This window comes from Hylobates moloch, unplaced genomic scaffold, assembly GCF_009828535.3.
Source record: "Hylobates moloch isolate HMO894 unplaced genomic scaffold, HMol_V3 SCAFFOLD_6, whole genome shotgun sequence".
In the NCBI taxonomy this organism is placed as follows: domain Eukaryota; kingdom Metazoa; phylum Chordata; class Mammalia; order Primates; family Hylobatidae; genus Hylobates; species Hylobates moloch.
In genome coordinates, this window is record NW_026652281.1 from 124753999 (window position 1) to 124781236 (window position 27238).

Below are 27238 nucleotides of genomic sequence, written 5' to 3' on the forward strand. Positions count from 1 at the left end.
TGATCTTGGCTCACTGCAAACTCCACCTCCCGGGTTCAAGTGATTCTCCTGCCTCAGCCTCCCGAGTAGATGGGATTACAGGTGTGTACCACCACGCCCGGCTAATTTTGTAGTTTTAGTAGAGACAGGGTTTCTCCATGTTAGTCAGGCTGGTCTCGAACTCCTGACCTCAGGTGATCTGCCCGCCTCGGCCTCCCAAAGTGCTGGGATTATAGGCATGAGCCACTGTGCCCAGACGAATCTTGTTATAAATTTCTGTGCATTGCTGTAAGTTAATAATAACCAATTTTTAGACTTGGGGAGTAAAAAGAAACTTTTAAAACTGTGGCAAAATGCACATAACATTTACAACCTTACTCATCTTTAACTCATTTTTAAGCGTACAGTTCAGTAGTACAAAGTATATTCATATTGTCATGTAACTAATGTACAGAATTTTTCATGCTACAAAACTGAAACTAGACCCATTACACAACAGCTCTATGTTTCTCCTTCTCAGCTTCTGGCAACCACAGTCTGCTGTCTGTTTCTAAGTTTGATTAATCTAGCACTTCACATGAGTGGATTCATATAGTATTTATAATTCTATGAATAGCTTATTTCACTTAACGTAGTGTCCTGAAAGTACATCCATATTGTAACTTGTATCAGAACTTCCTTCGTTTTGAAGGCTAAATAATATTCCATGATATGTATACACCACCTTTTGTTTATCTGTTCATCCATTGATGGGCATTTGGGTTACTTCTACCTTTTGGCTATTGTGAATAATGCTGCTATGAACATGGGTGTATAAGTATCTCTTCCAGACTCTGGTTTCAATTCTTTTGAATACACACCCAGAAGTGGTATTGCTGAATTATATAGTAATTCTATTTTGATTTTTTTTGAGCAACCACCATACTTTTTTTCATAGTGGCTGTACCAGTTTTACATTCCCATCAATAGTGAAGAAGGGTTTCAATTTCCCCTTATCTTTGCCAACACTTGTTTCATCTTTTTGGTTGTGGGAACACAGGGTCTTGATCTGTTGCCCACGCTGGAATGCAGTGATACAAAAATAGCTCATTGTAGTCTCCACCTGCTGGGCTCAAATGATCCTCTTGCCTCAGCCCCCTGAGTAGCTGGGACCACAGGCACATACCACTATGCCCGCTAATTTTTTTTTTGTAGAGATGGGCTCTCACTATGTTGCCAAGGCTGGTCTCAAACTCTTGGACTCAAGCACTCTTCCTGCCTTAACCTCCCAAATTGCTGGGACAGGTGTGAGCCACTGCACTAGGTCTTTTGTTCTACTTTTTTTTTTTTTTTTGATAAGAGCTGTTCTAATGGATGTAAGGTGGCTTAGGGATTTTTAAAATCAGAGTTACACCTTCCATTTCTGTAACTTTTACTTGTTAATTAAATACAGTGGAAAAATTATTTAGCCTAAGAAAGAAAACATAAGAAAACTCAATTTTCTTTGGCATTAGTTTTGGATATTTTCCAAAAACTAACATTTTTGGGGGAGAATATAGCCTGAAATTGTTTGGTACTTTTGGTAATTTTTTTCCATCTTCTGTACATAAAATAATAATGGAAAGATGACAAACTTTCATCAGTGCCAGATAAAACTGGTAGAGGCAACTTTAATTTTCCATTTGCCTTGTAAATTTTTCTTAATTTTTACAATATCTCATCTTGTACTTACCATGTCACTTTCCAATTCCATCATTTTCTGGTGTAGGGCAGCCTCTGCTCCTTCAATCTGCTGGATCCACTAAGGGGTTAACAAGACAAAAGTGTTTGACATGGCTGCTTGATATGGTGTATATCTGTGTGCCCCCATGAGGTGCTCAGTCTCCTCCCCTTATATCTCAGGAAGCAGACTGAGAACTGAAGCAAAAACAACACATTTTTTGTTTGTTTGTTTTGTTTTTGAGACGGAGTCTCGCTCCGTTGCCCAGGCTGGAGTGCAGTGATGTGATCTCGGCTCCTGCAACCTCTGCCTCCCACTTTCAAGCAATTCTCTGCCTCAGCCTACCGAGTAGCTGGGATTACAGGCACCTGCCACCACGCCTGGCTAATTTTTGTATTTTTAGTAGAGACAGGGTTTCACCATCTTGGCCAGGCCAGTCTTGAACTCTTGACCTCATGATCCAACTGCCTCGGCCTCCCAATGTGCTGTGATTACAGGTGCGAGCCACCATGCCCGACCCACATTTTTATCTCATAGTTCAGAAACAAGACTACAGTCTTCCTTGTATTCATTCATTCACCCATTCAACAAATGCATTTATGGATGACTAGCAAGTGTCAGGTGCTGTACCAGGTCCTAGGGCTGCAGTGGTGAACCAGATCAACAAGACTCCTGCCCTTACTGGAGAACACCATGGGAGGCTTTCTTGTAAGTGATAATTGCACTGGGGTCCAAAGAATGGGTGAGAGATGACTGGGAAAAAATGAAGAGGAAGTTCCAAGTGGAAGGGACATCATGTCCAATAGTTCTATTGTTGGAGGAAGCAGGATGAGAGAAAGAAGGCCAGGTACACTGGAGAATTGGGACAACGGTAATTTTTCAGTTTATAAAACTGATTACAGCAAAGTGGGGAAGAATTATTTTTGTGAAGTGGAGGTGTTCTAAATCACATAAAAACTTATCTTTCCCAGTACTCAGAATATATGATATTTTTGTTAGCATTGATAAACACTCTGAATGCAGACTTTGAATAATATGTGACCCTACCATACACAGGTTTTTATAGAACAAATTATTATAATGAATCTCTAGCAAGTTAAATGTCAGCTTATATTTTAGGGAAGCAATTGGGCATAATAATTAAGCAGGTTCTGAAGACAGACTACCTTGGCCGTAATTTCATTTCCAGCTTTTCATGGGTGGGTGAAAGGTTACCTGATTTCTCTAAGTCTCAAGTTTCTTGTCTGTCAAATGGGATTAATAATAAGTAAAGATTAAGGAAGTAAAAAACATGAGGCAATATCCATTGTGTATTGCATGTACTAGTGGTATCTCACTACAAGGTACTATTTATTTATTTATTTATTTATTTATTATTATTTTTTGAGACAGAGTCTCGCTCTGTCACCCAGGCTGGAGTGCAATGGCACGATCTTGGCTCACTGCAACCTCCACCTCCAGGTTCAAGCGATTCTCCAGCCTCAGCCTCCCAAGTAGCTGGGATTATAGGTGCACGCCGCCATGCCTGGCTAATTTTTTGTATTTTTAGTGGAGACGGGGTTTCACCGTGTTCCCCAGGCTAGTCTTGAACTCCTGAGCTCAGGCAATCCGGCCGCCTTGACCTCCCAAAGTGCTAGGATTACAGGCGTGAGCCACTGCGCCCTTTCGCAGATAGTTCTTTCTAGGTTACCTGTGATAAATTACGCAGCACAGCGAGCATTTCTATACACGACAGCCTTGCTACTTACAAGGGGATACCATGTTCAACCACTTCTTGGTTGTGGGGAACATGGTGAAAGAAAAGAGGCATGCCGAGACTGGAGAGGTGCTAATCTCTCAGTTCTTTGTACATACACATGGTTTCCCCTTGAAACAAATTTCAGTCAATCATGGCTTTTGTGTAAATAGACTCATATTGCAATTGTACCCATCCAAAACCTAAAATCCTTCATCTTGCTTGCTGTCCATTTGTTATCAAGAAATATATTTTTTAAAATCATGTTTTTAAGAGTACCGTGAACTAAAGTCATTATATCATGAGCGTTAGATATAGATTTGTGTGTTGGTTGCTGTTCCTTCCTACTTGTGTAATCCAGGACAAGTTACTGAATATCCCAAGCCTCAGTTTCCTCATGTATAAAGTAAAAACAATGGTACCCCAATGTATATTATTTGGGTGGTGGATACACTAACAGCCAAGACTTCACCACTACACCGTGTATCCATGTAATAAAAGTACGCCTGTACTCTGTAAATTTATACAAATTAAAAAATAATGGCAGCTGTAGAATGGTTGTAAGGAACAGTGGGATAATGTACTTATGGCATTGAGTGCAGTATCCAGCCCCTAATATGTTCTCATTCAAGGTCACTGCCATTATTTTTAATACAAAGTGACAATTGGGTTTGCTTGTTGGAATTTTGTCTGGGCTCAAACTCTGGCTAAAGATCATACTCCCATATAATAGAGTGCTATTCAAATTGGTAGTCTCAAGACATTCGTTGTTGATGTTTAGAGTTACTTGGATGTAGAAACTTTTATCTGTGAATCCCACAGACAAGAGGTAAGTTTAATCTGTGCACTGCAAAAGTCTGCACAAAAGGCAGCCGAACAGACCGTGAGCACTTTAGGGAAGGCTTGTGTCTTGTTCATCTGGTTCCTAGCTTTCTACCACAGTGCTAAGCACAGAGTCATCACCCTGTATTTGTTCATCTGGTCCCTATACCTTTCTTGCAAAAAAAGGTAAGCAGAGGCATGGGCTAATTTGCCTCAGCTCTGACAGCCCAGCTCCCATGGGGTCTGCAAAGCCTATTTCCTGCAGGAGGAGGAGTTTAGTGCAAGACATAAGATCATGGGCTTTAGAACCAGACTCCTTGGGTGTGAATCCTGACTCCATCAACTTCAGGCTGTGTGACCTTAGGCAGTTATCTACCTTTTTTGTGCTTCAGATTCCTTTTGTGAAATAAAGGTCACAATAGTACCTAGTCTCCAGCAGTTAGAAAGTGCCTATCTCAAAAGGAGCACTGCGCAAGTCTTGGTTCTGATAAGAAGAGTTGTTGGTTCTGATAAGTACAGTTGTACTGCACCCACGCAGGGCAGGGAGCAGAAGATATTTCTCCCATCAATCTCAGTAAATGTGAGGCACACAAGGCTGTATTTCCTTTCTTTCACCTCCTCAGTCCTCATCTTCCATAGAATCAGCCCATGTTTTGTTTGTAGCCCAAACCAAGGCGATTTTTTCTTGCAATAAAGAATTGCAGCCCTTCATGATTCCAGTTGAATAAGGCTCTCTCACTATCATTGCCAGATGATAGCAGCACTGGAGGCACAGACTGTGTTTTTTTCATTTTTGTGTTGTCACTGAAATGGTGTCTTGTGAGCATTCACAAATTCACACCTTTGCTCCTTCAGTTAACATTTATTCATCACTTACTACATGTGCTGGACTGGTGTGAAAAGCTAGGGCAAAAAACAGGGGGTGGGGAGTGGAGAGACACAACTATTTGTCCTCATGGGCGTTAGAGTCTAGCGGTAGTTAGATGGGACCATATGACAAATGCAAATGGATAGTGCAATGCAATTGTCAAAAGCCATGGGAGCAGTAGCACAGGCCACTGTGGGAACATAGAGCAGGAACACCTAAGGGGGCTTGGGTGAACAGGCAGGCTTCCTCATGTATGGGGAGGTCTGATGATCAAGATTTAGCCAGGCAGAGGTAGAAAGACAAGATGGGACTACCTTCCAGGTAAAAAGATCAGTGTACAGGACCAAGAGTGGAGAATGGAGAGAGAAAGAGAGAGAGAATGGAGGGAGAGAAGGGAGAGGAGACACTAGAGAAATAGGTAGATAAGACTCAAATCCCAGAGGGTCTGTATGCCAAATTCTAAATTTGGACCTTCTGTTAGAGATAATGCGGCATTTGCTGGGGAGGGATCAGAGAAAGTGATTAGGTCTGTAATCAAACTATGTAGGAAGTAAGTTTTTTTAAAAGAAAAAATTCCAGCTTTCATTTTATTTCACATGTGAATACTTCAATGTGTATTTCTAACAGATAAGGCCTTTCTGTGAGAAAAAAAAACAACCCCACAAGGTTATTGGTACACTTCACAAAATTAACATTAATTACTTTTGTCATCTGATACCCAGTCCACATTAAATTTCTCCAGTTGTCAACAAAATGTCCTTTTTTAAAAAACACCTGGTTAAGTGTCTTTTTATTTCATAGCTATACTTCTTCTTTGTTCTCCCTGTTTTTTATTTCGTTCTTTTGTTTGAGTAACTTAACTATCATTTGACCCATAGAATTCCCTCATTTCAGATTGGAGACAGCTGATTGCTTGCTCTCATTTTATCCAACCATGTGCACGTGACTCTCAAGTATTTACTGGTACTTTTTTTTTTTTTTAAAGGAGACGGAGTCTCACTATGTTGCCTAGGCTGAAGTACAGTGGTTACTCACAGGCATGATCATAGTACACTACAGCCCCAAACTCTTGGGCTCAAGCGAGCCTCCTCCCTCAGCCTCCAAAGTAGCTAGGACTGTAGGTACATACCACCCAGCCAGGCTTTATGCATTGATTCATGAGGTACTCTGAATACACCAATTTATCTGGCCATTTACCAGGTTTAGACACAAGATGGAGCCAGAGCACAGTCAGTGTTGATTTTCTCCTGACAATCTCTATGTCGGGCTTTCTGAATGAGACGGCAATGAGCCACTACTAAGCCACAGGATCAGTTGGGAGCAATGGTATGTACACACCCCAGGATAAGTCTATGACAAGAGCAATGCTCCAGTTTATCACCGCCCCACAAAACTCTTCTTTGTGGTTTCCCAGCTTGGTAGGGATTGTGTAAATAATGTAATCCAGAAGGTTTTCTGTTTTTAAATAATTATATGTATTTTTAAGGAACTTCAAAGCAAAAATTATCCACCCATCCCAAATCAGTGTATAGACTTTTCTTTTGGGTGTTCTCATTCTATCTGGGTTGTACCACCCTTAAAAATAAAATGTGTATTAGGTATTCACACACAGTCATGTGCAGAGGGAATGTCCTTCACACCCTAGCCTGCTCGTTCAGTATTAAGCCAGACACCGAGATGATTTGAAATGTTTCTACGGCTCATTACCTTCTCTGCCAGGGACAGCACAGTGCTGGCCTGAATTATGGCCACTTGTTCTTCATTTCTTAAATTCTGTAAAAAATAAGAAAGGCCATAAGCTGAACATACTGATATTATTTACCCCAAAGAAAATACTGTCTGACTGACTGCTACAGAGCATTCTGTATAAGCCTGTATAGAACCTTAACAAATTCCTATTCTGGTTAGTAATAATTCTGAACAGAGAGTTAATCAAAACCTGGAAGAAGTATATTAAACGTGATTTTTTAAATATCTCCTTAACACTGATTTGATTTTGTGTCACTGGAGGCATACTTTATTGTCATGTTATGAGAAAAAGAGAAACCAAAATGGAATAAAGAAGTCTCCTCATAGAAGTTTTGATGTAATTTCTGTTCTCTCCTTTGATAATTTTTCAAGGGAAAAATGGTGATTCCTTCAACCTACAAGCACCATTCACCTAGTATCACAATAAATGGTCCTCCCACTGAATTAACGTGCCTTGATCCTGTCTGGAAGATGTTTTTGGAAAGAAAATGGATTATAGCCTCCTGGTCCATTTTTATGGCACTGCCAACAACCCTAGTATTTAGCAGCCTTTGCAAATGCGTGACTGATTAATTTCACACTGGATGCCTTTGAGCCAGAGTCAGACAATAATTGCTTTGCTTATTGGAGATGTGGTCGGCATTCAAACCTAAAACCTGCCCACAAAAAGCACTTTACCAGGTCTCATATCTGCTACTACCTTCCAGAGATCCTTACAACCCTTTAGCCAAGTTGTTTGATAAATTGTATATTCTTCCCAAGGAGCAACATCCTTAAGTGAAATGGCATCTCACTTGCTCTTACTTTACACATGATGCATTGTTAAGTATCTCTTGCCTCTGTTTAGGCAAATTCATATCTATACTAAATCAATTCTTTACTTACCCCATTATCACCCAAGATATCAAGCTGCTTTATGAGATCAGGGATGTTCACATCCTGCAAAATCAAGCAGAAACTCATGTCAAAGACAAATGTGGCCTACTATTCCATCAGTGCCTGAACATGAAGTTAAAGGAAGACATTTTAGGGCCTGAACTTCCTTGGGACGTTTTCAATCTGGCACACCTAGTTTTAAGTTTCAATTTTGCTTCTTACATGCTGTGTGAACTTGGATCAGGTACTTAACAGATCATTCTTAATTTTGCTAGTTGCAAAATGGAGATAATAAATTCCTACTTCATAGGCTGAGCTGATCTTCAGGATAAACAGACTGTGTATGAAAGAGTCTAGCATGCAGTAAAAGACTTGTAATATTCTCATTAACTTTCTTCTCATGACTGCCAAACCTTTTTTTTTCAATTGTGATAGACTTTCGGTATAAAAAATTAATAGGTAATAAATATAAAGAATCAACCAATTTCATTCTAATTAGCAAAATTCTGACCTGATTGAATTTTGACTGCCATGTAGACAACTATAGTGCAGTACCATTTTTTTTAAGGTGGCTAGCATTAATTTCATCTATCTTATTTTTACCCTGTTCCTTGAGTCAGTTTGAAGCAGCTGAACTCCATTTGAAAGAGTTCATTGGATTAGTTTGTTTGTGATTTATCTGAGAAAAAAAGCATCGAAGGAAAAGGCAAAGTAAATTGTTTTCATTTAATTACAGTGAAATCCAAAAATTGCTTTGGTTGACAAATTACCACGCCGCCCAGGAAGGCCAGAAGTTTAAACACCAGGACGATGGTTGAAGATGGAAGGCAAGGAAGCACAATATTACTACCAAAGTTTTCTCTACTTTTTACCGTATTAGTACTATGTTCTCCTCTTACTCATGTTCAAACAGCAGGTACAGTAGAGCCCCACCACCAGGAAAGGGAAAGTCTAGCTCAATCTCATAAGTACAGAGAAGGCAACTGAAGCAAGTATACTTGGCAGCTCAGAGTGGGAGCAGGAAGGGCCATGCGGAAGGTAAGGAGAGACCAGGAATAGCAGGCAGCATCCCAGCTTTACCCCAGGAACAGATATTCACAATGTGATTTCACTACACTGAAGGACAATATATTTCCCTGGGGGAAGAGCTACCTCAATTCAACTCTAATACTTAAAATATATCCAGTAGCACTAAAAAGATAATTATATTCTATTTAATATGCAACCTGTTATAAACCGTAAGCCCTTCCAAGAGAGGAATCCTCCCTAAATTAAACACATCAAAAGAGATGATGGACTAGATGACTTCAAACCTCTTCTGACTCTGCAATTCCATGATTATGAATTCCATAGCACCTGGAATGGCTCAACAAAGGGACTCAAACTTTTCTATCTGGCAGACTTGAAATATATTTTTTTAAGTATTAAATTGATTTCACATTTCTCCCAGGTAATTAAGGCTAATTTTGATGCTGCGTCTTTCTTCATATGACTCTGTTCTAAATAATCATGGATGCCTGTGTTTTTTCTGTTACCATTTGTATATCTGTCACACATTAAAAAACATTCTATTAATCTTCTATTTTCAATTCCTACATAGTTTGTATCAAAATGATGACATCCAGTGACTGAAAGACCAAATAGTCATCAGTAACCTCCCCTTTTCCAATTCCCAGTTTTTCTAATTTCTACAAACATAAAAAATTAAATATCTGCCTACCTTAACACCTTCTTTCATACAGTAGATCTGTAGAGCACTCACACCATCTGAGAATGGGTGAATTTGGAGATTAAATGGAGGGGATCGTCTCTCTCTCTCCTTGAAATACAGTGAAGAATATATGGAAATTAAAAACAAAACTGATTAATTAAACACTAAACCAGTGGTCTCTTTATGCTTTTTCAGCAGTTTATTACTGTCATTTGGCAAAAGGAAAAAAATTCAATCTCAAGATGTTCATAATTAAATGTGATGGAAAAAACTGACTAGTCAACTAAGAGATTGAGAAGAAGAATTTATAGATGGTGTCATCCATTCTTGGAAATTTTTTGATCAGGGAAATGCAGGAAGTGGACATCCAGTTTAAACTGTATGAATATTTAGAGCTTTCAAATATCTCAGCGTGGTCTTGCCATGAAGTTTTATGGCCGCTAACAGCCTTTTGCATATTCAATCTATTCAAGCTTTATGAGTAAGATATGTGGGCTACAAAAGAATGACTCTTCTTCACTGAAGCCTACTAACACCTAACTTTTTATCCAGACCTAATTCGAAATAGCCTAAAGAAGAAATAACTGGCAAAATAACAGAAATCAAATGGGAATTTTTCTTATACTTTTATATATCAACATACACCGAACTAGATCCTAAGTCAGATTCTGCAGGATACAATCAAAATCTGATGTTTCTATGTTTTACTTGCAAAATAAAAACAAACACCTGAAATTTGGTCAGATTAATCAAGGTATTTTCTGAGACAAGTTACCTTGCTTCTTAGCCTTTTTTTCATAAATGCATTAGGGACTAAAATGTTTACTTATAAATTCACATTTACCTACAAAATATTTTTTATATAGCACATTTTGAAATATAATTATTGCAGTAACATGTTTTAATGAGTCAAAATTTAATTAAGGATGGACATGAGTATTTAAAAACAATGAAATGTTGAGGATGGTTGAAATCTATTATTTAACTTATTTAAAATTATTTATTAGTCTTGCTTATAAAAGATAGTAGTGTTGAAAAGCAAAGTATCTAAGTAGACAGTTTTGAGTTGCATCAAAGCTTTACCATTTACTAGTCACAGGACTTAGGCAAGTTAGTTAATCTCAGTTGCCTCCGCTATATAATTTTGAGGGTGATTGTGAGGTCCAAATGAGAGTATGAATCTGAAATGCTTAATACAGCGCCTAGCTCCTCGATGTGCTCTGTGCATGTTAATCGTTACGATTATTTTTATTATTATCATCATCATTTCCTTACTTCTAGCTCTAGGTTTCGAAACTCCAGCAGCTCATTCTGGTCTCTGGCGTCCTGTAGTTCCTGTTGTAACCGGTGATTTTCTGCCTCCTGTTTTTCTATCTAATAAAGTAAATCCTGAAGTTAGGTAAGCATTGAGAAAAGCACCTACAACTTTGCAAAGCAAGCAGGAATAGTGTTCAGTTTCCTCAGTGAATAAGTCTTCCAGACCATGAAAAAATCCCCAAGTAGATATGAATAAAATAAGTCTTTGGCTTTCCTTCTAGTTATCCTTCGGTTGAGTTTTTTGAGTCACAGAGAAAAATGCCAGAAGACGTCTCTGTTCCTTGGAATTAAAATCTAGGAATTCTGTGAACAGTGAATCTGAGAATACTCACTTTGCCCTTGTGATGGGTCAGAGGCAGTCTACTAGAGCGAAATTTAATGGTATACATAAGAGGGACTGATACTTCTCATTTCTCGAGTTATATTTGTTACAGAATTTTTTTTAACAGCTCTCATCATACACAAAACTTTGCTGAATTTCAATTACTACAGAAGAAAGCCAGCTCTTTAACACTGAATTCAAAAACCTTAATAATCTGATTACCACCTAGCTTTCCAGTTTTAAATATTATCACTATCATCTCTGTACAAACACACCCACACGTGATCATGCAAACACTAGAATCTAGAAACTGTGGCCTACCCAATGAACTGACTACTCCAGGAACTCTGTAGCTACTCAGCTCTGCCTGAAAATGGCTCACTTTATCTCCTTTGCTATGTGAGAAAATTCTACACTTCTTTAGACACCTTAAAGCTAAGCTCTTAAACATTAGCACTTAAATAAGCTCTAATGTCCATAAGAGCCTTCCCTAGTCAATCCATTCAGAAGTGACACCTCTCCTTTTGTTTTCCTCTAGACTTTCTTATAGGACCTTTATTATAACTTAAGGAAGCATGGATTTCAGTTAGCTGTGTACAAATGCACCTTCCCCTGTAGACAGGGTTCATGTCTGAGTTATTTTTGGATTTTTTTTTTTTTTTTGAGATGAAGTCTTGCTCTTGTCCCCGAGGTTGGAGTGCAATGGCATGGTCTCAGTTCACTGCAACCTCTGCCTCCCGGGTTCAAGCAATTCCCCTGCCTCAGCCTCTCTAGTAGCTGGGACTACAGGTGCCTGCCACCAGGCCTGGCTAATTTTTGTATTTTTAGTAGAGACAGGGTTTCACCACATTGGCCAGGCTGGTCTTGAACTCCTGACCTCAGGTGATCCGCCCGCCTCGGCCTCCCAAAGTGCTGGGATTACAGGCGTGAGCCACTGTGCCCAGCCATCATCTTTGGCTTTTAAGGGATCAGAAAATCTTTATGAAGTACAATGGATCTTGAGCTTCCCTTGATATTAGCTGTATGGGTGGGCATTACATACAGTAACTATTTAAAATCTTGAATTTAGAAGTACAAACCAGGGCCTTTTTAACATAGGACGAATCTTACTTTCCCAAGTATATACATTTGAAGTTACATATTTAGGTTCATTGTCACTTCTGCCATCCTTTTATTTCATTTATTTTATTCTTAGAAGCCTGAGCATAAAAATTCCTCCTTTAGCCCAAAGAGATTAAGACTAATGGAAATCAGATAGAAGACATAATGGGATTCTTTTTTGATGATAAAAAAAATATAATAACACTCATTACTGAGCATCTCTGAAACTAATAGGAAAAGAAATACAGGGAAATAGTGAGAAATTATGTACATTAATAATGTAGTCAAGTTTTCTACCCTAGATATTTGTGGCCTAGTAAACTTTCAAAAGTTTGTAGAAATTAACTTAACATTATAAAGGAGATTCTACTTCCTAGAATCTTCTACTGAATCAATGGTGGAGTATTTAGAGAGATTGCTGGTTCTAGTGGTTAATGAAACAATTAGATCAGTGGTTCACAGATTGTAATTCATTCAATGCCAACAAAGTTTCTTTATAGGGTCCCTTAACCTTCCTGAAAACACCAGTTCTTGATTTTTGAATACCTGCCCACTCTGTATATGATGTATACATCATCTGTACATCTATGTGACGAACACATCAGCTCTGTCTCACAGCATGCAAAGCATGAGATAGAATGTCTTCACTTTGCCAGACTAGAGGGGAGGTAGGACAAGCATCTTTTTCCTCCTTCTCATGCTTACCAGCCAGGATGTTGTGGTTAATTTTTATTACTTGTCAAGGATAAGAAATATTCATAGAAACAATTCTAAAATAATTTCTGCATAACTTTGGATTGACCTACACAATTGTTTCCCCTACACAATTGGGCTTTCAAATTCTGTTTTTGTCAAGCATAATATGAGATTATTTTGTAATTTAAATTAGCCGGATGTGGTGCCACATGCCTGTAATCCCAGCTACTTGGGAGGCTGAGGCAGGAGAATCGCTTCAACCTGGGAGGCAGAGGTTGCCATGAGCCGAGATTGTGCCATTGCACTCCAGCCTGGGCAACAAGAATAAAACTCCGTCTCAAAAAAAAAATTATTTTGAAATCTTTCACTAGATTTGTAGAAGGTAAATATCAAAGGAAAAGCCACCTTTGAACTGAAAATGTGTTGTTTAATTGCCTCTATGTTCAGATAACCAAAATTAATTATATCTATTCAAGCCTAAGCCATGTTTTTGTTTCTTAATTTGTTGAGTAATTTCCAGGAATACTGTTTTATGTTTTAAAAACAGTATTCATCTAAAAAAAAATCTTTTATTAAAAAAAAGAAAGACTCAAGCTTAATAAAAAGACTAAAAGTGAGAATCTAAGCCTATGCTAGGTTTCAGCATGGTCTTGGAGTCATACTCTGTCACTTCTTCTCACAAAATAACAAGTTCTATTCATAGAGGTTTCTTTGTTTGTTTGTTTGTTTGTTTTGTTTGGTTTGGTTTTTTTGTTTTTTTGGAGATGGGGTTTTGCTCTTGTTGCCCGAGCTGGAGTGCAATGGAGCAATCTCGGCTCCCTGCAACCTCTGCTTCTTGGGTTCAAACGATTCTCCTGTCTCAGCCTCCCAAGTATCTGGGATTACAGGCATGTGCCACCACATCTGGCTAATTTCTTGTATTTAGCAGAGTCAGGGTTTCACCATGTTGGCCAGGCTGGTCTCAAACTCCTGACCTCAGGTGATCCACCCACCTCGGCCTGCCAAATTACTGAGATTACAGGCTTGAGCCACTGTGTCTGGCCCTCACAGAGGTTTTGTTGTAGATAAACAACTACATAGGATGTGCACGTGTGTGTGTGTGTATGTATATATATATATATGTACAGAATATATACAGTATATATGTATATATGGTTAGCAAATCAGCAGGTTTCAGGGATCATATCCTTTCAAGTCTGCACAATGCCCAGCGCAGAGCCATGCACTCGTGCCACTTCACTGATGGTGATGGCGGTGACAGGGATGCGGTTGAGCACGCAGCCGAGGACAGAGCAGCGCCGGAAAAGCCTCCCCTTCCCCTGGCCCCTGTGCCACTCCTGAGAGCACCCCCTGCTGCTCCTGGATCTCTCATGATTTTCTCCTCTGCCCCGCTAGGGTGTTGTGCCCAACATACCTTTTCTAAAAGCTCCTGGTTTCTCTTAATGAAAAGTTGTTTATCTTCTACCCAGTGTGAATCCTGTTTGACAAAGAATATCGCGCAGTCAGCATTTCAGAGTGGCACGAAAGAGCCTGTGTCGTCAAACCACTTTGCCAGAGCTGCCTTCTCCCCACCCGTTTGTTTGCCTGCCAAAGACTGGTAAGTAGCACCCACCTCTGCCAGCTCCTTCAAAGACATTGGGGCCAAAGTTGCCGGGAAAATTTAACCCCGTTTTCATCATCACTCCCTATTTCTACCTTTTCCAGTTTGAATAATCCAGGACCAGCCTTCTGGGGACTCAGAAGTGACCACACAGGCAAAAAGTGAAAAGGGTCAGAATGCACACAGGCTAGATACATATGGATGGAAAACATTAAATGCAGAACCATAAATGTAGCATAGAGGCAAAGAACGCAGCTGGAGGGGTGGGTCTTGGTCTTAGCAGCTTATGACAACTCTAGGCTATTTGTACAGGGTTCCTCTTCCTCTGGCATTCTCTCTCTTGCCCAACCTCATTCACTGTTGTGGCTGGGTTCATACTCTGGCCAGAAAAACACCAGGGACAGAAGTACAGAGTTGAACATTCTAACGCAGTTTGAGAAAGATCACTGTTGAGAGCCAAGCTGTGTCCTGGGTGTGGCCCATGCACAGGTGAGCTAGAGGAAGGTCAGATTGAATTGTCTGCATCTGCAGAAGAGCTAGCAACCAAATGCCTACCTGCCCTTTCTGAGCCAGAGTCGCTTCCAGGTCTTCAATTTTGGCTTTATACCTTAGCACCTCTGCTTGGAGCTGTTCTTGAGCCTGGTGAAACCAAAATTCCAGAACTCAGCAAGTAAAATGGTTATTCAATATCTTTCTTGACTAGAACTCAACAAGTAAGAGAGAGAGAAAGAGAGGAAAAAAAGAAGAATTTTCTATGACAAAAGAATCTTTCTGATCTAAATTCTTGTTTAAAATTCCCTGTAGCATTCTTTATTTTCAGGTTAGTATTCAAACTCTTTAGCTTGGCATTCAGGAACTCCCATTATATTTCCGATCTTTTCCTACTACTCATCAGCCTAGAGTCAAACCCTTACCTGCTGGCATAATTCTTGTTTCCTAAATATGCCTTGTAACTCTCCACTCTTCTCTTTATTTGAATGATTTTTCTTTCACGAAAGCCTTGTTCCATTTTGCCTCCCCAAATTCTTTCGATTTTTTTTTTTTTTTTTTTTTTGAGACAGAGTCTCACTCTGTTGCCCAGGCTGGAATGCAGTGGCAGGATCTCGGCTTACTGCAACCTCCATCTGCTGGGTTCAAGCAATTCTCCTGCCTCAGCCTCCCAAGTAGCTGGGATTACAGGCACCTGCCACCACGCCCAGCTAATTTTTGTATTTTTAGTAGAGATAGGGTTTCACTGTGTTGGCCTGGCTGGTCTCGAACGCCTGACCTCAGATGATCCACCCGTCTCTGCCTCCCAAAGTGCACCTGGCCTTTCCATTCTTTCAGAGCAAACTTTGTGCCTAAATTTCAAATCAATTTCTCTCTGTCTTTCTCTTTATATATCTTATTTTGTGTGTCTGTGTGTGTAAGTAGTTTTGAATACTAATCTTGTATGGAGCAACTTTGTTGTCCTATGTGATTTAGCCTAGTAATTTGTTTCCTGCCTGTAAACCCATTTTTTTGTTGTTGTTTTACAATCTGGATAGGTTTTTTAGTACAAAGTTGAATAAAAACAGCGATGATAGATATTCATTGTGAGGAGAATAATTCTTTTGATTGTTAAATATTACATTTACCTTTATCAGGTCCAAAAAATAATTAATTTTGCTAAGATTTATTTTAACTGTGAATTGATGTTGACTGTAACCTATTTTTCCTTGTACCTAATTTTATCTTTTGTTTTCAATGATGCTTTCATCTGTATTATTTTTTAATTTCTAGTCTCTTTAAATTTACTCTGTTGTTCTTTTTCTAACATCTTTATTTCTTTTAGATTATTTTTCTAAGAATGGTAAGTTTTCCTGACTTTAATGGCCAGGGATAACGCGAAACCTTTATTTAGATAGAAGAATTAAATGAAGGAGGGAGGAATCTCCAAAAAATAAAAGGCGAAGTCTCCTTTTTTTGGAGGAATCTCCAAAAAATAAAAATAAAATAATATGCTATTATTTTAATTCCCCAATCCATATTGGTAAGAACACTTAACCACAAATATTATAGCAGTGGGGCATATAATGACAGCCTATAGGCACATTCCTTTGTAATGATTGCTTGCCTGTTCTAAATCGGTGTTTTTTAAAAACCTGCTTATTTACTTATATATGTGTGTATGCATGCTACTGTTGAAAAATGTATAACTGTTACATCCACCCTTTCCCACTGAACAATAGTAGTTCTACAAAACACCTCAGTGCATTGTAGACCCTCCAGAAAGACAGTAGGATGAAATCACTAGGTGGTCTCGGTGGTCATGCTCCCTTTTGGCTCATGTAAATTTACCTAGGAGGCAATTATAGCCTGGTGATTATGACTGTGAAGTCACAAGGGTAGGAAACCTAGGTAAACCTAGGTAAATAATTTAACTTCACTAAACTACATTTAACTTCTACTAAGCTATTATTTCCTCTTCTATAGAAAGAAGATAATAATCATATCTAGCTCCTAGGGTTGTTTTAGGATTATATAGATAATGTGTGTAAAGTGTTCAACACAATGCCTGGAACACAGCAAGCACTCAATAAATATTAAGAATTAGTAGAGTACATGTCTATCTTTTCTTTTCTTTTTGTTGAAATAGGCTCATGAGAGGCAGTTATGATATAAAGGAAAGAACATTTGACCCAGTAAGACTTAAGTTGTAATATCAGCTTTGCCATTTATTATTTGTGCGATTTTGGGCAATTCAATTAACCTCTCTGAGTGTCAAATTTCTCTTTCATAAAGTATCTGCCTTAGGGGACTGTCCCAAGGGTTAAATGAGATATTGTCTGTGAAAATTCTGGTAAGCTGTCAAATGTAAATGCTGGACACTTATTAACGAAGAGAAGACACTGGCTCACTATTGCTTTTGAAAGACAAAAAAGTTCTTTTTCTAAGCAAGAAACTAAAAAATGGCTTAACAAAATCCAATATTGCCTATCTTTGAAAATGTATGTTTTCAAACAGCAAGAACAAGAACTATGTACTCAATTATCTTTAAAAGAACAAAAGCATTGCTCTAAGCTGGTTCTAATGTTTCTAGATTCAAGGTTTGTTGACATAAAAGCTATAACAATTCAAAAGCTGCAGAGGAGAGAAAATACAGGGAAAGCTGTCTTATTGATATTTTTATGTCCACAGTGCTTTTACGCTGTGACTGCTGCATGCTAATTCAGAGCACTCTCACAGATACACACTAACCTTGGCTTCTCGTTCAGCGTCGATGATGCCTCCCGTCTGCTCCTGTAGGAGGGCATATGCTCTTTGGAGGGCCTGATATTCTTTTGTTAATTGTCGAAATCTTAGTTCAGATTCTTCAGCTGCTAAACTCTTGAGGTTAAGAAAAAAAGCCCCAAAACAATTGTATTATGTTCAGGTCCTGTTTTCAGTGTGAAATATTAACATTTGCCCACTTTTTACAGGAAGTAAAAGGTTGTTTAACAGTCTATTTGATTTTATTTTTAGCTCTGAAGTGTATACGTGGGCACAAATACTGTAATACTTTCAAGATGGATTCTGCAGAAATACATAAATATTTATTTTAGTAAAAGAAGCATTTAGCATTTGATATGTTTCTCATTGTTAATCATTTGGGCTTAGAATGTAGTCAATTTTGGATCCAAATAAGAAAAAGTCATATCCAGATTTTGGACCTAAATTTGAGGAAATGATACCCTAGAATTTTATTCTTATTTCTTTTCAATATGTTCATCTCCAGCAATTTGTTTTTTTCACCCAGATAAATCATAAAAACTGTTTTATTGCATTACATCTTAAACTTCAGGACATAACATAATCAGCAGGGAATTTTGGGAAACAATGCAGACTGGGGTGTTTCACTCCTAAGATCCTGAGTCAGGAGTTGCATGGTAGGGTCCAGGAATTTTCATTGTAACTGAGCCCTCTAGATCATTCTGATGAGGGTGGTCCACAGAACACACTTCACTCAACTGTGTCTCAGACCACATCCAAAAGCCTGCTAAGGCCTCTTGGGTTCCTACCCTCCCTAGATAAAGAATATTGGAAAGTAACTTTTATTTTGAAAGAAGTCTTCAAATTAGAGAGCTGAACTGGAGAGAAATTTCTAAAAGGTTTACCTGCTATAAGTGAAGCTATTTTTCAAGAGATAATAAAGTGCAGCCTCAAAATTGGTTACTATTATGAGATCACTTTGTGCTGTTGTTTATATAAAGGAGATGAAATGTGAAATCCTTTTTCTTCCCCATTAAATCAAAGATTTGGTGGCAATATCGCCCTAGGCTAGAGAAGTAGAAAATCTTACTTCATCCAAGTCATCATCAGGAGTAGCTGGTGTTCTGTCTGTTCTAAATGAGGCCATGGATGATGTCTCTGAATCCATAGAGTCCTCATCATAGCCAATAAACGGGTCCAAAACAGGCCTCTAAATGGAGGGAAAGTACCTATTTACTGACACGGCTAACAGTAGGGAAAGTTGAATGTTAAAATACTGTCAACTGGCATACATGTAAGTGAATATAGAAGACATGGATCCTCTATGCTTCTTTGTTGAAATAAAAACATTACGCATGAGCATAATAATTCCATTAAGTGTTTCTCCCATATTATTTTACTTCTGACATCTTAAGAAAAAGTCATAATATGTAGCTTTTTTCATAGAAACACTGAAGCGTCTTTCATATTACATTTTATATCATGCTGAGCTAATGTGGTTTACTCTTTCCTGTATTTAAATTATGACCAAAGGACTTTGAAAACTCAGGTATCTATGTGATGGAGATGATCAAATCTTAAGCCTTGACATCCAAGTCCACATTAAAAACAAATGGTATACTTGGTAAAAACAAAATAAAAATCAAATAGACAAACTGAATAACAAAACTTTGTGGATTATAAGACGCTATGCAGATATTGATGGCTTGGGAGCATTGTTATCAATAATACTGTCTGAATGAATAATAAAAATGTATTAATTGTCATAAACTGGACATCAGACTCTAATACTGTTCAGTGGGAGACATCAAATCATGTGCATTTCTTGAATATGACTCTCCAACTTGTCAGGTAATCCTTTCTACATCAAACCTAGGGGCATCTCCATTTAGAGAAAGTTATATTAAAGCAAACCCCTTTCAGGTTAAAATTTACAACAGAATCATTTTTAGACTTCGAAGAAATGTCAACAGAAAAGGTTTTCTTCTAGCAAATAAAGCCCATGGTTTGCTGTGACAGTTCTGGAACACCTGATTCATCACATCTTTCTAGGAAGATTCCATGCCAAGCCTCATCTCTCTGGCTGTTTGTGGCAAATGCCTGATAACTTCGATTTCTTATTACCTTAATTGGCTTAGAACTTCTTCTATGCTTTCTTCTACGGATGAGCTTTTCTCGGTCCTGGAAAACAGATGACAGATTTTCAGATCCAGAATTGGTAGATATTTCCTTATAGTTTTTTGCAAAGACAGAATGTTTTTTCCCATAAAGCATTCTATTTGGAATAGAATAAGACTTTGTTTTTTAAATTTTGGCAACTTTTGGGATTGATACTTAAATATATTCAAGATAAGAATCTTCTACAACTATTCCTGATGATTTATGTGGATCAAGGTGCCTCATGATCAGAAAGTGTACTGTGTTCCTAATCAGAATCCTGTTTTATACTTGAACATCAAGTAGCTATGAAAATAGTTACTTATATTACCCCAAAGCACAGTACTTTAGTTCTCCTAGATCCAAAATTACTTAAATTTGTGTTAAAAATATAATTTCACAATAAAGTAAAAGCGTATTCTTTTCATTTAGTCATTTGAAATGCATAGAAAGCTGTCTTTGGCCTATTTTTGCATCCTTGTTCTCACCTGCAGTCCCTGAAAATAGGACAGGGAACAGAGTAGCTAGTGGGTTGGAGCCATTTAATGTTTCTGTTTTGTCTTCAGTTTTTAAAAAATTTTCTGGGAATCTCAAAGAATGCCTAAAAATATTGATCAATTTCATGATTTATTGTTGCTGTGAATAGAGATACCGTGGGAATTTGGGGTTTATTCCCTAAGCACTCCATGTATTTACTGTAAAAATTTAAACTAGATAGAATGTCTTTTGAAAAGTCTGATGAGTATGCCTAAATGGCCCAAAATTCTATAAAAAATTTACAGCTTAATCTCAGGATACTCAAAGCCAGGCAAATTCCTGGGCTCATGAATCTGTAAAATGTATGAGTTATTAGGATGTGAAAATGAAATGAGGAAAACAGGGAGACCACATTTAATAAGTAACCTGGTTTAAGCCAGTGGTGTTTGGGCTTTTTTTTCACCTTTATAAGTAAAAATGCAGCCTCTATATATGAGACTTTTACAATTTACAAATTATTGTGATGGTTAATATTCAGTGTCAATTTGATTGGATTGAAGGATACAAAGTATTGTTCCTGGGTGTGTCTACGTGGGTGTTGCCAAAGGAGGTTAACATTTGAGTCAGTGGACTGGGAAAGGTAGACTCACCCTCAATCTGGGTGAGCACAATCTAATCAGCCACCATCACAGCCAGAATAAAAGCAGGCAGAAGCACGTGAAAAGACTAGACTGGTTTAGTCTCCCAGCCTAAATCTTTCTCCTGATTCTTCCTGCCCTGGAACATCAGACTCCAAGTTCTTCAGCTTTGGGACTTGGACTGGCTTCCTTGCTCTTCAGCTTGCAGATGACCTATGGTGGTATCTCACCTTGCGATCATGTGTACCAATACTCCTTAATAAACTGCGCATTATATATACATCTATCCTATTACTTCTGTCCCTCTAGAGAGCCCTAATACATTATATATTTAAATTACCTTCCTAATCTAGTGTATTCATTATAACATATAGTCAACATAGAAATTTTAAAAAGGATGAATCATAGGTAATCATAAACAGAAGCTATAACCTTTCTTTCTCTCAGTGGCAGTGAATCACTTTTCTCACCTCACTCTGGAGACTATTGCCTAACTCCTTCCTTGCAATTCAAGTCTTTAGGCCTTGACTTGGTCCTGAAGTGAGAGCAACCAACGATGTCATTCACAGAACACAGATGGAGAGGCAAAGAAGAAAACCCAAAGGCACCTAGAGGTCTTAGTGCATCCTTACCGGTAACACAAACCTCAGCCAAACTCTGACGGAAGTAATAACTGCTCTACCCACTCAGCAGGTACTGAAGTAATGATCAGAAAATCTGGGCTGAAATTTTAGCTCTGTTATGTAATTATATTGTTGCTGTTCATCCAATAAATACTTATTAACTGTAACTATGTGCTAGATACTGAATTGAGACCCGGGAAACAAGATATATATGTGATGTTGTTAGCATAGACAACATATTAAATCCCTGAGCCTCAGGATCCTGCTACTGGAAGGCAGTTACAAGACACACCCAACCTACCTACAAACTTATACAACAAGGCATTTAAAAGTTCTTTTAATGTGCTTTGCTGTTACTATTTGTGCTACCAAATTAGTTAACAAAGGATTATAATTTAAAAGGTGTAAAGCAGTTGAACAATATAAAATATTGGAATACAGTCTCTAGAACAAAATTACATATTTAACATATGAACTTGGGCCTCTGGAGTTAAACTAAAATTAACTGCTTTCAGTGTACATTTTGTTGGCTACTTGTCCTTGGGAACAACTTAGGGTTTACAGATTGATTGTCACCTACCCTTGTGAGCTCATCAATAATGTTCTGTTGCTCAATGACCTGAAGTTTTAGAAACTCTGTTTCTTGTTCTTCATTAGCTTGGTCGAGGTCGTTCAGAGATTTTAATTTCTTCAGGGGTGGATGGGATGTTATTTTTTCTCTCTGGATTGGAAAAGCAGAAAGTACAGGTGGAGACTTTAAAAACCTCAAACTTTGGTTGTTAACATAAAATATCTGTAGAAAGTTTATGAGGCTCCTGTTAAATTTGGAAATTGCCCAGCCTGAATACACATACACCAACTAAATCCTCAAGCACATTTTATCTGCCATAATAAGTCAATATTATTGGGGATTGTCGAAGATCTCTATAGATGTATTGAAAGTCTATTAAGGAGTACATTAGCATTTCACTTGTCCATATATAACACAAGTAATGGTATCTATTTCCCAACTATCATGCATGATCTTAGAAAACAAGGTGTGCCTGGGGTATAGGTCTGTAAATAGCATGTTAGTGAAGTCATGGAAGGTTTCTGTGGCTAAGTTATGTCAAAGCTTTCCTTCTCCATTTCCAAGCTTTTGGAAAGCGTGCAAATTCCTGGAAGCACTCCTACGGTTTTGCAAATATAGAAACCTCATAAAATTCAGAGCCAGCAACCTTCTCTTGCTTTCTTCGTTAAGGCTTTCTTGCTTACATAAGGAAAAATCCAAATAGCATTGTATTTTTAAAACAAGCTGAGAAATGGCAATAAGTCAGGTCATTAGGGTAATATAATTAAGGAAGCTGCAGTTTTGCAGAATCTGTGATACACACCATTTCTGAATTTTCCTTGGTAATGGCTTTTAGTTTTTCTTCCATGCGCTGCAAGGACACCATCAGTTCATCGTTTCTCTTGGCGAGGCACTTGTTCCTTTCCAGGAGAGGTTTACATTGCTTTTCGGTTTCCCGCACACGTTTTAACTGGGAAGAAATAAGTGAAGATTTGTGTCTTGTGTTTGGGGGACATGCGGGCAGGGGAGTAAAGTGGTGGGAGTGAAAGCACCTCTGGAGCCAGCCTTGTCTGCTTCGCTATGTGGCTCAGGACTGACCTTCCTTCATTTAACAGACTGTTTGTTTTCTTTTCAGTTTTCTCTAATGGTTTTTCATCACAACTTTCATAGCCTTATATCAATCCATTGTCTTAAGGAAAGAACTACAGAGACTGGTTTTGGAAACGCTCCGGAGGACCCGCTCTCCTTGCTTTCTTTCCCTTCCCCCACCTGTTACTCCACCGTGCTCAGCTGCAAACCCTGCACCTTGAATGACCTCCATTAACTCAGAGATAAAGGAGCTCACCCAGACCACACGGTCACTAAGTAATGAGACCAGGAGCTGAATCCAAGCCTGGTTATCTCCAAAGGTCATTCTTTCAGAGATCTTGTGGAAATCTCCTGACTCACACTACAGTTGTTATTTTAAAAGAAATTTTATTGAGGGAAAAAAAACCACACTTAAGTTGTAAGTTTGAAACTCTATGGATGTTTGTGTAAGGATATCAAATTCTCCCCAAGCTTAGTAAAGTATGATTGTATTGTTATCCACCCATACTTAAGAGTGAGCATACTCTCATTTGCTTGGTTAGTCTAAAGCAGGGTTTCTCAGTCTCGGCATCTGTGACATTTTGAGCCAGATATTTTTTTGATGTGAGGTGTCCTGTGCAGTGGAGGATGTTTAGCAGCATCCCTGGCCTCCGCTTGCTAGATGCCAGTAACACTCTGCTAATTGTGACCATCAAAAACATCAGATATTGCCAAAATCGCCTGTAGTTGGGAACCACCGGTCTAAGTTTATGAAAATTGTCTTGAGGGGATTGTTAATAGTCCTCCCCTTTACTTTTAAAACTCTCCTTTTTGTATATTTCATGATCATCCTATGCATAATAGATTTTCATTTTCAGCTTCTCATGATTAGCTTATTCTTTTCTTACTAATGATTCTGAATGTAAATATGTATTGGGAGAAGGGCAAGGAAAAAGGAGGGGTGTGTTAGAAATATTTGAGAAGACATTTTAAAGTACGCACTACTGTTCTTGAGATTCTAAGATTTTGGGAAGTGCTGAGGTGGAAGACTTAGCTAATTATGAATTATTTGTAAAATCTCATCTTACGATTCTTAAACAGCACTTCCACAAATCCCTCTCAATCTCAATTTCATATTACAGAAAGAACTCCATTTCATATTAAAGGCCAAAACTGGGTTTATTTTTATAAATAAACTGACTTAGTCCTGAAGCATTAATGCCTTAGTCCTTAGTGCCTGAAGCATTAATATTAAATATTGTATACATATAAGGACAATAAGTTATTCTTATTTTTTAATCTGTCTCTTCTGAAGGTCAATGATGTGAGTTTTAAATATTTAAATTTACTTATTAATACAATTCATAGAAAATGCAGATATGCACAAAGAAAATATCTATAATTCTATCACATCATACATCAATAACCATAGCCCACAATACCCAACAAAATGTTCCTTTTAAGATACACCTTAAATAAAGCACAGAAAGGTTGAAAAAAAGTGTGTGTTTGCGTGTGTATATACATATGTGTAAAGATGTATGTATATATGTATGTCTATATAGTTATAAATACATACATATATACACATACACATGTATATTCACGCTAACACTAAAACAAAAATCTGATACAGTTCAACTAATAACAACGACTTTAAGCCAAGAAGTATTACCAGAGGAAAAAAAAACACATAATGATTAAAGGGTCAATACACACAAAAAATATAACAAATATTAATTTATATTCATCTAGTAACATAATTTCTAATATAGTATATATTATAAATATATATTATTGTTCTCTATATAAAGTAAAATTTAAAGAACTAAGAAGGATATAGACAAATCTATTGGGAGAACAAGCAGACAAAAATATCAGTAAGAATTGAAAAATTTTAAACACGATTATTAACAAACTTCAATCAAACTGCAACTAATAATTACAGAGTATGCCTCATTTTCATGTAAACATGTAACATTTATAAAATTGACTGTATGCTGAGGTCATAAAGCAAATCTCAATAAATTTTGAAGGAATGAAATATACAAAGTACATTCTCTGACTATAGTAGAATTAAGGTAGAAATTGATACCAAAAAGATAACTAAAAAATCTCTAAATGTTTTGAAATTAAGCCATATACTTCTAAGTGACTCATATATCAAAGGAAAAATTACATGACTTTAGAAAAATTTTTGAATGAAATAACAATATATTAAACTAAAGCAAGGCTTAGAGGGTCAATTACAGCCTGAAATGCATATATTTGAAAAAAGGAAAGGCTGAAAATAACTCTTATATGAATAGCTCTATTAAAAACAAAAATGTAAGCCATAGAGCAAGATATTTTAAATGCAAATGTACTACAAGTGATGACAAAAAATCCTAATAGTAACTAAAACAGTAAAGGCAGCATAACAGAAAATGGGCAAAAGGCTAAGGGCAAATTATATCTGAAAGGCTAGTAAATATTTGAAAAGTTACCCTACCTTCTTAATAATGAGGAAAATTAAAACCATAATGTAAGGCGTAAGAGTATGCCCTACATCCACCAACATGACTAACAATCATCTTTTTATGTTGGAAAAGATATGGAGAAACTACCACTTTCATTCATTGTTGGTGGGAATTGTGACAACTTACTGTTTGGTAATAACTATTGATGCTGACTACATCCATACTCTAACATCCAGTAATTCTACTCCTCTGTATATTCCAGCAGAAATGGGCACATTTTTTCAGAAATGACATGTAGAAGCACTGTTCTTCTCAAAACAGCTCAGAAGTTTTAAGAAACAACATAAATGTCCATTAACAATAACATGGATAAGTATATTGCGATATATTATTTGAATATTATAGAGAAATGAAAATGAATGAATTCTGCATGCAACACAATGGATAAATCTCACAAACAAGGCTGAGTAAAAGAAGCAGAAGAAGTCAGACAAAAAAAGAGAAAACATTGTATGATTTCATTTACAAAAAAATGTTAAATGGTGATAGACATCATGGCGGTTGAAGTCAGAATAGTGGTTAAGTTTAATAGGATGCTAATTGGGAGGGGTCACAAGAAGCGGGGGTGTGAGATGCTGGTAATCTTCCGTTTATTCATCTGGATGGTGGTTTTGGTTTTTTGAGTGTGCCATTTTGTGAATATCTACTGAATGGTATCTTTATTATTCGTACACTTTTCTCTATTATGGTACATATCTATAACATAGTATGTAATCCTGTAACATAATGCTTAACAACAACAACAACAAAAATTTTTAGTGTATCTCACCAGTTCATTTCGTTCATCTCCAAGCAAGGTATTCCTGTCTTCTAATTTTCTTATAGTGGCATTCAATTCAGCTATTCTCTTTTGATTTCTTCGCAAATCCTACAAAGAAAAATTAAAATGGGTATTTCTTCAACAACACTTTTCACGAAGTTTGGGAATATCAGTTATTATTCATAAAAGTAATAGGCTCAGTTCTCTTATCTGGCTCCTGAAGTGAGAATAAAATATTCTCTTATCCAAAGAGTAAATATCTACCCTTCTATAATTCTCAGTATTTGCCACTTGGGTTGAAGACCACGCCAGGTTGTAATTGCAAATGAATTCCATGTGGCGGATACTCCCTGGAACCAGGACTCAGGGCAGGGAGAGTGCAGAGGGTTGGATCAACTTATCAGAGCTGTGTGCTGAGAGACCAAGGTCATACTGTGATTACATAAGGTTCAAAGGGTATCCCTTGTGTCATGGCTACACATTGCTTCCCACAGCTTAGACAGTTGTCCTGGTATTACCATTAGCCACAGAGGGGAGAGAGTAGGAGGTAGGGATGAATATTGTCAATTCCTTCATACTTCTGAAGAAAAAGGTCAAAGTGAGAAAATGTTGATGTATTACCTTCAGGTATAAAGGGCAGTAGTTTATAGGATAGGCCTCACTAGTATATTCTGCCCAATGCAGCTGGCTTCTTCACTGGCAGAATGGCTGTGAATCACCTTACACAGGGCATTCATGGCTTAATTTCATGTTGTAGAGTT

General features: G+C 37.6%; 1 protein-coding gene across 7 annotated transcripts in view; it reads right to left on the reverse strand.

The window, feature by feature from the left end:
- JAKMIP2 (janus kinase and microtubule interacting protein 2) overlaps window positions 1-27238 on the reverse strand; it is a 189822-nt gene that overhangs the window by 36833 nt on the left and 125751 nt on the right. For 6 of the 7 annotated variants that reach the window (XR_009213846.1, XR_004248846.2, XR_009213845.1 and 3 more), the window contains exons 5-17: window positions 26487-26585; window positions 22954-23100; window positions 22161-22301; window positions 19810-19866; window positions 18776-18895; window positions 17695-17823; window positions 15031-15114; window positions 14290-14352; window positions 10715-10813; window positions 9449-9547; window positions 7738-7791; window positions 6811-6876; window positions 1691-1759 (exon numbers count right to left, since the gene is read on the reverse strand). Coding sequence is in view for 4 of the 7 variants with exons in the window: in XM_032158277.2 (XP_032014168.1) it covers window positions 1691-1759; window positions 6811-6876; window positions 7738-7791; window positions 9449-9547; window positions 10715-10813; window positions 14290-14352; window positions 15031-15114; window positions 17695-17823; window positions 18776-18895; window positions 19810-19866; window positions 22161-22301; window positions 22954-23100; window positions 26487-26585 (1227 nt within the window). In the remaining 3 variants the exon portion in view is untranslated. The remainder of the gene's footprint in view (window positions 1-1690; window positions 1760-6810; window positions 6877-7737; window positions 7792-9448; window positions 9548-10714; window positions 10814-14289; window positions 14353-15030; window positions 15115-17694; window positions 17824-18775; window positions 18896-19809; window positions 19867-22160; window positions 22302-22953; window positions 23101-26486; window positions 26586-27238) is intronic. The other variant, XM_032158278.2, reaches the window with a different exon arrangement.